At 33.2% G+C, this 14,101-nt stretch overlaps 1 protein-coding gene across 1 annotated transcript in view; it reads right to left on the bottom strand.

Moving 5' to 3' along the window:
• GLRA3 (glycine receptor alpha 3) overlaps window positions 1–14,101 on the bottom strand; it is a 175,842-nt gene that overhangs the window by 87,605 nt on the left and 74,136 nt on the right. Inside the window, exon 4 of the mRNA XM_066253420.1 lies at window positions 4,277–4,500. Within this exon, the coding sequence (XP_066109517.1) occupies window positions 4,277–4,500 (224 nt within the window). The remainder of the gene's footprint in view (window positions 1–4,276; window positions 4,501–14,101) is intronic.

Raw genomic sequence — 14,101 nt, 5'->3', positions numbered from 1 at the left:
AGGAAAGAAGGTTCATTGTTGTTCACAGTTTAAATCAATTCTTTTTCTTTGATCTCCTTTCTAGCCCCTACTTTCTGAAGTCCTAGCCACCTCAAATTCCTAAAAGTTTGAGGATGTTATTTTCTTCCTTTTGGGTTCTCCTACTTAGGCTTAGATTTTAGCTGTCTCTGCCTGTTAAGTCAGTTTTCACAAGCACATTCATTTTCCAGCTTCCTAAAGTATGTTGTCATCATTTATCTGTCACTGTCTTCTTTTCCATTACTTTCACCCCCTCTATGTGTTAATGCCATTTTATTCCCTATTTAGTATCTTTCTTTGTTTTAGTGGGTTGAAGGAGAAAGTACAGATAAATGGATAAGTTAAATAGGTCAGGTTTGCCAGGACATTCTGCTTCTTTCTGTAAACAAGTAGGAAAGCCAGAACTCCTGTGAAACATCACAGATGCTTCATTTGTAAATTGAACGAGATTTTTTTTTCCCTAGCACAACTTCTGTTAACAAAGACACTGTTTGCCAATTGAAGATTTCAAAGTACTGTGCGATTTCCAAAAATAACTTATAAAAAATCAAATTTAGTCTTTGATCATGTGAGCCAGGATATAGCAAACAAAAACTAGGAGCTGAGAGACATCATCCTGTTTCATCTGAATTCATACCAAAAAGACAAAAATGCAGTTCTGAATTATTCCATAGCTTTCCTCAAAATATTAGAAGGAATGTAAGCAATTTATAATGAATAGATCCATCTTCCAATTCCAAGAAGATGATAAAAATAACTAAATATCCATAATCATACAGGACATATACACATTATATTTCAATTCTACCAATAGAAATATTCTAGTCATTATAACTGCAAAATTATTATTCCATGCTGTCTGAATCTGTCTGCAATGAAACAATACCTTATAATTAATAAATCATACCTTTCTCAAAGTTAAACTTGCTCTATTTGCACAGTGTCATGGATCCCCTGATATCCATTATAAATCCATAACAAAGAGGAGTCAAGGATCATGATCTCAGGCTTCAAGCTTCCATCACAAAATATATATATTTAATTTATAAGTAATACATAAGTCTTTCTGAAGAATTCAAGTAATATAAACTCACATACAGTTCACCTTTATTGCTACCCAAATCCAACTGCTCATTTCCATAGCTGTTTATCTTCTACCAGTTGTAGGGCATCCTTCTGAACTTTTTGCATGGATGATTTGGATATGTATTTTTACATAAACAGTTATGATTACATTTAGAAAGTGTCTTAAGTAAAAATAAGCATAATCATTTCTCTTGAACTTAAATATATTTCCTCTTATGAATAAATTTAGGTCTATCTAATGAAGAATATTTCATAATATGGGACCATCATTGTGTTCTGCTTTGTTCTTATTAATGAATATTTAGGGGCCTATTTTGCTGCTGCTCTTTCTGTGTTGAAGTGGGAATCTTTGTAAATGTATCTTAAGTGTAAATAAACACATAAGTAATGTAAATTCTTATAAGTCAAATGGCTAAGTTGAAGAATAAATGAATTTTATGTATTCTACATAACATAACAAGCCATCTTTCCAAAGAGTTAATAATAAGTCATATACCCACAGAAACGGTATTAAACCAGTTCTGTTCATTTCTGGCAATATGTTTATTTTTTTAATTGTTTTCTTATTTGTTGCTTTTCATTCCCCCCACATCAGTGTTATAATTTTTTGCCTCAACTGTCAAATTCAGTTCAAAAAACTCAAGATGAGAAGAAAAGTCTATCATTGCATTTACTCATATTTTTTGCTTACTGTTTCCTTTCTACTTCTTGTGTTCCAATGTTCCTTCTTTCACTGTTTCTTTTCTGTTTAGAAAACTTCTATAGCTAGATTTTATATTTTAATTTTTTTATTGATTTTTATAGAGTGAGAGGAAGGGATATAGAGACAGAAGAGAAAAAGAAAAACATCGACCTGTTGTTCCACTTATTCATGAATTCAGTGGTTGATTCTTGTATGTGTCCTGACCGGGGATTGAACCTGCAACCTCAGTATGTTGGGAAGACGTTCCAACCAATTGAGATACATGGCCAGGGCTTGTAGCTAGACTTTTTAGATAGGTCTTCCTGTGACAAATTCTCTTAGTTTTCCTTCATATAAGAATGTCATTTTTCCCCCTTCCTTCCTGAAGGATATTTTCACTGGGTACAAGATTCTAGGATGACAGCTCTTTCCTTTCAGCACTTAAAAAAAAATGTATCTGGCTTCTGTGATTTCTGATGTGATATCTGTTATTGCTTTAATTGTTTTTCCCTATAAGTAAAGTACTGTTATCTCTAAATGTTTTCAAAATTTTTATTTAGTTTTCAGAGGTTTGTCTATGATGTGACTTGCTATAAATATCTTTATGGTTCATTCAATTTCTTGAATCTGTAGGTTTATGCTTTATGTAGAATTTATAAATATTTTAGTCCTTAATTCCTCTAATTTTTTTAGTTCTATATCCTATTCTCCCTCTCCATATAAGACTCTGATAACATGAATGTTAGATCTTCTATTATACTACCACGGGTCCCTGTGGCTCTGCCGTCCCTCCACCCCCAAATCCATCATCTCTCTGTTGTTCAGAGTGGGTATTTTTTATTATTCTCTTATATTTCACTGATACTTTCCTTTGTCCTCTCCATTTTTCTACTGAGCCCACCCACTAGGTTTTTATTTTGGTTTTTCTATTTTTCAATCCTAAAATTTTCATTAGTTCTACTTTATCTGCTGTTTCTTTGCTGAAGCTTTTTATTTTTTTATTTGTTTCAAGTACATCTGTAATTGCTCACTACAGCATTTTTATCATGGCCAATTTTATCATGGCAGATAATTCTAACATCATTGTTATCTTGATGTTGGCCTCAGTTCTTGTCTTTTTTTTCACTCAGTTTAAGAACTTTCTGGTTCTATGTATAATGAATAATTTTTCTATCCTAGACAGTTCTATATTATTTTATGAGACTCTGAATCTTATTTAAACATTGTCTTGGCCTTCTCTGACTCTGCACTGTCAAGACAAAGAGTGGTGGGGATTCTACCCTTTTGTTTCCAGGTAGTGGCAGAAGTCCAGGTTTCCTAATCAACTTCCATTGATACATGAGGAAAGAGATTGCTTTTTACTGCAAGGTGTTCCATCCAGCTCCCCACATGATTTCCACTGACACCATTGTGGGACTGGCCTCATTACTGCTGAGTGATGTGAAAGTCTTGACTCTCTTTTAAGATTCCAGTGACACTACCCCCAACATCTATAGTCTTCTTATGTCTCCTTCTTAGTGGGAGTCTCCTTAAGTTTGTTATATGTATTGTATCTAGCGTCTTTAGTCATACTTAGCAGAAGAAATGGGGAAAATAGATGTGTTCCACCTTCCCACTATCTTTTGATTCTTTCACTTTTTAGTAATTCTCCAAAAAAGTTCAAAACCATCTTTCTTAGACTTGGAATTCACAAGTTATTCACTGATATGGGAGCACAGGGCTGACTTACTGAAGAGAACTGACATTTTCCTTTATGTTTTATGTAGCAATAAATCATTCAAGATTATATTAACACATTAATAAGTTTTCAGAAATTTGATGAAAATGTCAGTTCACAGTAGAGTGATGTCACCTTATCACTCTTAGGAAATAATAAATGTATTGAAAGGAAATTTGTTCACATAAAATAAGAAAATATGAAAAACAATATATCAAGATGTTTATGTTTTGGTATTAATTATTGCTATGTTTTCATATTAGTTTAAAAAGGTTATATGGTCTTCTGAGAAATATATAATAAATAAGTAAAATATAAATAAGACCTTTTCTAAAGTGTAATTAGAGAAGCTCAGAAAAATCTAAAAATATACACACACCTGAAAAATAATTTATGAAAAAAAGATTGCAGACTAGCAAATCTCAACATTTCTTCACCTATAAATATTTAAAGGACTATGCATACATAAAAATATAATCACAACATATGATTTGGTTACCATACAATTTGTCTTTAAATCACCCACCAAGCACTGGGCCACCTAATAACCTTTGCCACATGTTAAAAAAAAAAAGCAGATTTCCAAGAATTATTCAGACAGTCTAGATCTAAAACTTGGGTCTGCTATTGTTAATTAAGCATATTTGGAAATGATATATTAAAGAAATTTAAGTGGAACAATGAAAGTAGTTAATAAAAAATTTCAAAATACGAAAAACAAAAAAAGAACCCACTCTTTTTCACTAAAATCAGTATTTAAGTCTATGACTCACCTTATTGAATAAAGAACATTTCCATTCTTGAAAATTCTTAACAATTTGTTGTCTGTTGTAACTTCGTGAAAGTTGGCACCCTTTTCATTGGCAAAGAACAAGTCAGGTTTCCAAATAGAGTCCAACATGGAAGGATCTAGGTCTAAAGAGTCATCAGGATATTCACTATATGCAAGACGAGGATCATTCCATTTCTGACGCAGAAAGATATTTACTCTGTAATCCTATAACAAAAGAAGAAAATGGAGAAAAAAATCTGCTTTAAAGAGTTTAAAATCTTCTCTGCTATTTTTTGGGTTTCTCTGAGTTATAACAAAAGCCACTGACATCCTTGTGAGCTTTCCATCCCACACAATCATCACTCATTACTACCGACAAAAGTCATTTCATTGCTGAGGCTTTTCCTGGGTTTTTAGAGATCTGTACGCCTCCAAAGAAAAAGCCACTGAAGAGCACAATTTTATAATGCTTATATATTTTGTTATTCTATTTAAATTTTACTCTCCTGGTTTGTCAGAATAAATTATTGGATTGCTATTAGACACTCACAGTAAAATATTTTCAGCTTTGCATATATTTTCTAGATATCTAATAGCATCTGGAATGCCTTTAGTAAAATTTCCTTAAAAGTTGTTTATTAGCATATATGCTTTTTGAAAATGAAGACACATAATCTAATGTTTAATATAGCATGCAAATTCTATAAAATAAACAACTTGGGATAAGTAACAGATTTTAGAATAATAAAATAATAATAAAGGAACATTATTGCCAATCATTCTTTAAGAAAATTTAGTTAATAAAATTTCCAAATTAGGGCCAAATTCTTGTTCAGAAATTCTGAACTAATGTATGAAATGACAAGATTGATAGCTGGGTATGTATGTTGTATTTGTATATGGATAATAGTCATTACCTATGACTTTATAAATGCAATTTTCCCCTTAGATTATTTGAAATAAGCAAATAAACATGTAGATTTCATTACAAGCATGAGTAATGTGAACACTTTTAGATAGCTTTATTTGCATGGAAAAAAGGTTGGAGATAGTCAAAGAAACTGAACACCAGTTATTATCTAGTTTTTTTATTCCTTGAACAGCAAATTATCAGTTGTCAGAATACAGTAACAAAGCAATCACAAAGAGTGCTTTCATAACATTAGACCCGATAGATGGTTTATCTTGCAGGTAGGTCTAATTCAGAGTGTGTAGTGACAAATGCATATGCTCTCCTAACCATTTCTGTGCACCAAACCCTCCATCTTCTAACTGTAACTGAAGTTACAGTCCAGACAACATATTTTCTGCTTGCTAAATGCTCCATGTATCTTCAAGAGTGTCAGTGGAGCAGAGGTCACTTCCTCTTCTTTTTACAGTTTGATAATGTAAAACTCTCACCAGCCATAAAGATCTGTAGAAACTGTAGATGGGAATATATGAACAAGCTTCTATCAGACAAAGGGAGGTCATCATCCTCTCTTAGCATAGAATTTAGAGTACCATGAAGCACAACTCTATGGTGGCCAGTTCCTGTGTCCTCACCATTCTGCTGTACCTAAGCCCTCACTACCACCAAAGGAATTGGTGTTTAGACTAAAACCAGTTTCTCTCTGCCTTACTTATAAGAGAAGGCTAAAGAAATACAAATTATAGTGATGCTTGTCAGGGAAAAAAAATTACTAATTAATAAAGAATTTTCTTTCGCATTGATTCCTAAGATTATATATCTACTGCTCACAAAAAAAAAATTAGAGGATATTTCAAAATGAATATGAAGCAATTAAAAAAGAAGCTTTTGACTGTTTTTATTAAACAAGAACATCAGAAAAGCAAATGACAAGTCAAAAAAAGTTGTTTGATTATGCAAATGAGATGCAAAACCAATTTTTATTTCATTGGTGAAAATGCACTATACAAAAATACTAGAGTATCTGCAGGTTCCCTGATCCTCCAATTTGTGTGAGCAGAACTGAAGTATTTATACGCCACAATGAATTTACTGAGAACACTCTGTAGCTGTTCCCCATTGAGAGGCTAAAATAAAAGCACTTTTAAGCTTCCATATATGTAATAACATTTGGCTGAATCTCTTTATCCTTATGTTACTGTTTTAATGGTAAACTTTATAAACACAATCTCAGATCTTCCAGGAACACTCTTTGCTTTAAGAGTGAGCTAAGGAGGACATGGAGTATCCTTCAGTTTCTGCTTCTAAATCACACAAGGAAAAAACCAACTCACTCGTCAACCAAGGCCAAAAGTTAACCTACATACATTGTGTTTTTTCTTTCAATAACCAGAAATATTTTTGTTTTCTAATACATTTAAGTATTTGCTTTAGGGCCAGGGTCCAAAACAAAATCAGAAAAAAACCCATCTCCTGAAAACCTAGACACTGAAGTTTTTATAGTCCTCACAGTTTGGGTTTTGACTTGCTTGCAAATAAACATTATTCCGAGAAGCTTCCCTATTACATAACCAAATACAGCTTTTCAAAAATATTTTTTTCCTAAAAATAATTTTTAAGGCTGATTCCTCATGGCCAATATATCCCATTTATAACCAGCACCAATTATATTAATTATTTTTGAACCGTGATCATTTGTGAAAATGTACAAAGGGCAAATAAAATATCATAGTAAAATAACACCACCTTAAAATAAGTCCTTGCAACTCAATTTAAAATCACTTGTTTATAATTGAAGACCATGAACTGAAGAAGGAAACAGTTTTGCAAAACAGAGACTAATGGATGTGCATGCAGCATAGGCGAAACAATTTTAAGTGAACTTGTGAATAATAAAAAAAGACAATAATAAATCTGAGATAATACATAATATATTGGGAGTGAAATCAATATTTACAGCTCACATTTCTAACATGTAGACATATATTGAATTAATCAATAAGTTTTATAAGGCAGTTAAGTTTACACTTATGTAGGATCATATAATTTACAACAGAGATATTAATGACCTCTGTAATCATAAGGTAACACATTTGTATGGTTTTTAAGCCACTGAATTTGTGGCAATTTGCTACAGCAGTAATAGGAAACTGACACAATTGTCTTTTTCAATGGATTTGGGTACATAATAGTTCTCTCTTTTCTTTTTTAAGAAGTTCTTAAAACAATAAGATTATTTTTGTCAGTCATTCTAGAACGTAAAACACTTAAGGCAACATCCCTGGATTCCTAGCAAAATGGAAAAATAACTCAAAATTCTTACTGTTTTTAGAAGTCCTAATCAAAGATACTGGCTAATTTCAAAATGATCAGGAAATAATTTTCTTGTCTCAAAGAAATAAGGACAAAGCGCAAACTCCCTGACAAATATTTTGCTGGTTTAGTATTATAAGATTTTCTAATTCTAAAGTGCTGCACAACATAAGTCCCCATGCATTGCAAAGTGCAGAACACTAATACTCAGTAGTGGGATAATTGCTCTTAACTTCACCTCCATAATATCCCCCATGTCGCCTGCACCATCTGCTCCATGAACCCCACCACAGGAAGGGTGGTTGTATGGGCCACTGATTCTGAAATAATGGCCCATTGGAAAAGAGCTTTTCAGCTCTCAGTTACTAAACCAACAGGGAAGAAAGTAATTTTATAAGAGCTATTTAGAAGTTCAGAAAGGTTATTTCATAGCTCCCCTTGACTTCTTCATTATTCCTATGTTTAATTATTCTCTAGAAAAGGGCAGAATCATTTTTAAATTATAAAAAAATTTAAAAAGGAAACCTAGTTATGTACCAGTTGTGGAAATCAAAAGTTAAGAATTTTTAAAATGCAAAATAGACTCTCAAAATGTGTAGAAAATGAAATATCAACAAAATCCATCCCTGTTTTTATCATTTGAGAGTTTTTTCTTATAACAGTATTTAAAAGAAATATTAGTTATTTAAATTCATGTAATTTATCAGGATTGGTCAGAATACAAGTGTGTTGAATCAATGAAATAACATTCTCTATGTCTCATTCAGTAACCTCTGTTTAAATGTAAGATGTTTTTTGGTCCTTTCAGGCTGCTATACAAAATAGTACAGACCAGATGACTTATAAACAACAAACATTTATTACTTATTGTTCTGGAGGCTGAAAGTTTGAGGTTAGGGTGGCAATACGGGGAGTGAGGGCCCTCTTCTGGGCTGCAGCCTTCTCATTGTACTATTGTCACATGGCAGAAGGTTATGAGGGCCTCTACGAGATCTCTTCATAGGAGCACTAATTCCATTCATGAGGGTTCCAACGCTCATGATTTAAGGATCTCCCCAAAATTTCAAGAACTAATACCACCACCTTTGGCAGTGGTATGGGGTCCTCCGAAGGGGTAGGATTTCAATATATTGAATTGGGGGGAAGCACAAACTATATCAAGATTCAAAATTAGCCTGACCATGTGGTGGCACAGTGGATAGAGTGTCGAACTGGGATGCAGAGAACCCAGGTTCGAGACCCCAATGTCACCAGCTTGAGCGCGGGCTCATCTGGTTTGAGCAAAAGCTCACCAGCTTGGACCCAAGGTCGCTACTTGGTCTGCTATAGCCCCACGGTCAAGGCACATATGAGAAATCAATCAATGAACAACTAAGGTGTCGCAAAGAAAAAACAATGATTGGTGCTTCTCATCTTTCTCTGTTCCTGTCTATCTGTCCCTATCTATCCCTCTTTCTGACTCTCTCTGTCTCTGTAAAAAATAAATAAATAAATAAATAAATAAATAAATATCAAAATTAAATCACTGGCAAAAATAATAAAAAGCTATACAACTGACTCTTGAACAATACAGGGGTGTGGAGTGCCAACCCCAGTAGTTGAAAATCCAGGTATAATTTTTTACTCTTCACAGACTTAATTACAGACAGAGATTTGCATCTGTGGGTTTGGTAGCCACAGATTCTGCAGCCGCAGATTCCACTATTCGCAGATCAAAAATAGCATTTTCCATACATGGTTAGGAATCCACATTTTGGAAATCATGGTTGGGAATGTGTAAATACTGTTTTTGATCCTGAGGTGGTTGACTCCACCGTGTAAAACCAGGATAGAGAGGGCCAACTCTATTGCATATAGGTGGACCCACACAGTTTAGCCCATGTGGTTCCAAGGCCAACTCTATTCCATTCTGAACACTGCCCATTATTTTTAGGCTTCAAGGTAAGAATTTCTGGAGAAGTCAACTTAGTTTATTGGAACGTTATTTTAGAAGTCAGTATAGATTTATTCCAACTAATACAGTTTATTCAGTTTGTGATGCCTGGATCTAGTAATAAAGACCTGCCCAGAGCCAGAACGGCCAGTAATTGCTTCTTTTCATTGAGAATTGGTCATTTCTGTAGCTCTTTGGGTGTAACGTAACAGGTTATTCTCAGACTTAATGTGCTCATAATAGTGCTTTGCCATTTATCTAGAAACACTCTCTGCCTCTCAACCCTCATTTCTTGCATTCCTATACAATTCTTCTTTGCAACTTCTATACCCAGTTTTCAGCCTTCTCACAAACTGGGCTAGACAACCCAGTAGAACATTTTTTTCTGCTTTACCGCAAGTTGTGTCAACAAAGCCATAGATAGGAGGGAAAATAACACTATTTTTTTGCTTCGCATTTTTTTTATCAAATCAATTCTTAAACTTCTGTTTACTCCATTTTGTTATAACAAGTAAGAAAAGAACATTTGTATGTTTCTTCTTGTTTAGGCAACATAGACTTGAAAATTCTGTTACTATTACTTCCATCCAGGACCTAAAATTTACATTAACATTTATATCCGCCTGACCTGTGGTGGCACGATGGATAAAATGTGGGCTTGGAACACTGAGGTCATCAGTTTGAAACCCTGGGCTTGCTTGGTCAAGGCACATATAGGAGTTCATGCATCCTGCTTCTCCCCCATTCTCTCTCTTTATCTCTCTCTCCCCTTTCTCACTAAAAATGAATAAAATCTAAAAAAAAGCCTTAACATTTAAAAAAATATATATCTAACAAAAAATGCACTCACTTGTTTGAATTTTCATGTTAAAATGAATATAACCATTTATATATTGATATAATACTTATAATTTGCAATGTGTGTCATGTTGGTAATTATCCACTTATTATGATTTATTTTGGGGAGTTCCATTAAACCAAGGGTCGGGAACCTATGGCTCACAAGCCAGATTTGGCTCTTTTGATGGCTGCATCTGGCTTACAGACAAATCTTTAATAAAAAAAATAACATTAAAAATATAAAATATTCTCATGTATTACAATCCATTCATTTCCTACCGCTCATGTTCATGGTTGCAGGTGGCTGGAGCCAATCACAGCTGTCCTCCAGGACAACACCAAATTTTTATTGGATAATGTGTAACATGCATGGGTGGTTGTATGGCTCTCACAGAATTACATTTTAAAATATGTGGCGTTCATGGCTCTCTCAGTCAAAAAGGTTCCCGGCCCCTGCATTAAACCATTCTTGTTCTACTACTGGAATATATGAATTGGACCATAAAAAGAGAAAAAGTCTTATGGAAAATGAATTATTATTTAGTCTTTGGAATATCCTATTTTCAATCAACACTGTGAAAGCTCCTAAAATCAAACAAGAAATTCTAAGAACTCACTAAAAAAAAGAAAACTTTTCTGAGGATAGCTGAGAGACACTTCATACTTTAAAGGATGGATAATAGCACCATAAAATAATTTTTTGAAGATCTTCCAAATAGCATGTTTCCTTGAATGTCTGATGTAAACTATGTTAGATTTTATCATGTGTCTTTTTTTTTCTTTACTTTAAATTTGGTCTAATGTACATGTAACAATATCATTAGTTACATTTAGTACATTCACAATATTGTGCAACCACTATTACTTTCTAGTTTCCAGATCATTTCATCATATCAAAAGGAAACCTTGTGCCTATTAAGCTGTTAGTCCCCATTCCCCCTTCTCTCTAGCCCCTGGCAATCTTCAATCTGCTCTCTAACCCTATACATTTGCCTACTCTGAATATTTTATACTAATGAAGTCATACACCGTGTGGTGTTTTGTCTGGCTTCTTGTACTCAGCATTATACTTCCAAGTTTTATTTTACGTGTATTTTAAAAGTGTATTTAAGAATATAGAGATGATCTGTTTAATTTACAAACATTTGAAAGTCCTCATAGAGAATTATATATGAAAAGTGGTATAATTTTAAAGACAAATGTTTTTGGAAGTGAATGCCATATATATAATAATATATAAAATTGCAATCCACAGTCAACATAAAGGATGAAAATGATAACTATTGTTAATTGAATGATGACTTCCAGTCATGAAGCTATATGCCTTAAATATAATTTGGAATTGAAAAAAAAATGCTGATTAAAATTTGCCTTGCTTGGAAATTTTCAGGAATATAATTAGGCCTAACAGTTTCATCTTACAAGAATTTTTCATGATAGCAATATCTGACACTGTAAGAGCAAACCTAAGTGTTTCCCACCAATGAGGTCTTATTTTACTATGATATGTAATTTACGACTAATGCTACAGAACTGACTAGCAAATGACAATTTACTCTGAGTCTATATAACATCAAATATTACCAAAGTAAATGAATTATGCAAACTAGTTTTTCTTACCTGAAAATGTCTCCAGTTTAAATATTCTGAGATTTTTAGTTATACCCCTACATATTTTTTAATTACACACCTACACCTATTATTTTGTGGTAATCTTTATACTTTACAATTTTAATGAATGATTGACACTTAGAACCTTGGATTTGGGGAAAAGACATGGTTAAAGAAATAAAAACAAAGGTAAAAATGTTATTGGCAAAGGATTTTTGTTTTGCTTGTTTTTACAAGCAAATTGTTCATGTAAATGAATTATTCCACTAAGTGTTTCTAGTATTTTCAAATTGTTCTCAACATTGAAGCTTGTTATCACACTTTTTTTTTCAAAGTGATTATTCCATTTTATTATTCTTTCAGTTTATATGAGAAAATTCAGTCACTTTACATCTTTGTAAACACATGGATATTATTAGCTTTTAAAATTTTAGTCATTCTAATAAGTACATAGGGATATTAAAATACTTTTCTTTAATGACTAATGATATAAAACATCTTTTCATGTGCTTTTGATTATTTATATCTTTCTATTATGTAATATCTGTTCACAGTTTGCCTCCCTGTTTTGTAATTGTTTGTCTTACTATTATTGAATTGTCAAGTGTTCTTTATATATTCTAATATAATATCTTTTTCTTTATTTATTATTAATTTTAATGGGGTGACATTGATAAATCAGGGTACATATGTTCAGAGAAAACATCTCCAGATTATTTTGACATTTGATTATGTTACATACCCCTCACCCAAAGTCAAATTGTCTTTGGTCATCACCTTCTGTCTGGTTTTCTTTGTGCCCCTCCCCTCCCCCCACACTCTCTCTCTCCTCGCCCCCCCACCCCGTTACATGTAAGCCGTGAAACCATAAGTATCTTAGAAGAAAACATAGGCAGTAAACTCTCTGACATATCTCGCAGCAATATATAAATATTTGCCGATTTATCTCCACGGGCAAGTAAAATAAAAGACAGGATAAACAAATGGGACTATATCAAACTAAAAAGGTTTTGCACAGCTAAAGACAATAAGAACAGAATAAAAAGACAAACTACACAATGGGAGAATATATTCGACAATACATCTGATAAGGGGTTAATAACCAAAATTTATAAAGAACTTGTAAAAATCAACACCAGGAAAGTAAACAATACAATCAAAAAATGGGCAAAAGAAATGAATAGACACTTCTCCAAAGAGGACATACAGATGGCCAATAGGCATATGAAAAAATGCTCAACATCACTAATCATTAGAGAAATGCAAATTAAAACCACAATGAGATATCACCTCACACCAGTCAGAATGGCGCTCATCAACAAAACAACACAGAATAAGTGCTGGTGAGGATATGGAGAAAAGGGAACCCTCCTGCACTGCTGGTGGGAATGCAGACTGGTGCAGCCACTGTGAAAAACAGTATGGAGATTCCTCAAGAAATTAAAAATCAAACTGCCTTTTGACCCAGCTATCCCACTTTTAGGAATATACCCCAAGAACAGCTCCAAAAGGAGAAATGCATCCCCATGTTTGTGGCAGCATTGTTCACAATAGCGAAGATCTGGAAACAGCCCAAATGTCCGTCAACGGATGAGTGGATTAAAAAGCTTTGGTACATATATACTATGGAATACTACTCAGCCATAAGAAATGATTACATCGGATCATTTACAATAACATGGATGGACCTTGATAACATTATACTTAGTGAAATAAGTAAATCAGAAAAAACTAAGAACTATATGATCCCATATATAGATGGGACATAAAAATGAGACTCAGAGACATGGACAAGAATGTTATCACACTTTTACATCTTAATTGATATTTAAATTTCCAGTGGTTTTTCTGAGAAACCCCTTTTTGTCTTTTGTCAATCTTTTGACATATGGGGGCTTATAAATGGATATTATTTACTGTGAAGTAATAGAGGTTGAATATTAAAAGAAAAAATTCCCATTTGGAAAAGTTGTAGTGAGTTAAATATTCTACGCTGTATGTGGAATGAATTTTCCTTCTGAGCAATTCAGATAATTTTTAACTGGCCATTTGTTGACTTGGAGATTGGCCAAGAAGCTGTGTGGAGGCTATTAGCTGTACTTTAAAGCTGTAAAGGAATTGATTTCTTTTAGAAACAATTATTAAATATTGCAACCTCATTTAGGATAATTCTTTGAGAGTAATGGGATGAAATATTTGTCTCCTCTGAATCAAATGAG

Source organism: Saccopteryx bilineata, chromosome 1 (assembly GCF_036850765.1).
Source record: "Saccopteryx bilineata isolate mSacBil1 chromosome 1, mSacBil1_pri_phased_curated, whole genome shotgun sequence".
Taxonomy (NCBI): Eukaryota; Metazoa; Chordata; class Mammalia; order Chiroptera; family Emballonuridae; genus Saccopteryx; species Saccopteryx bilineata.
Note: the sequence above shows the minus strand (reverse complement) of the source record. Positions and strands in the feature narration are given on the sequence as shown.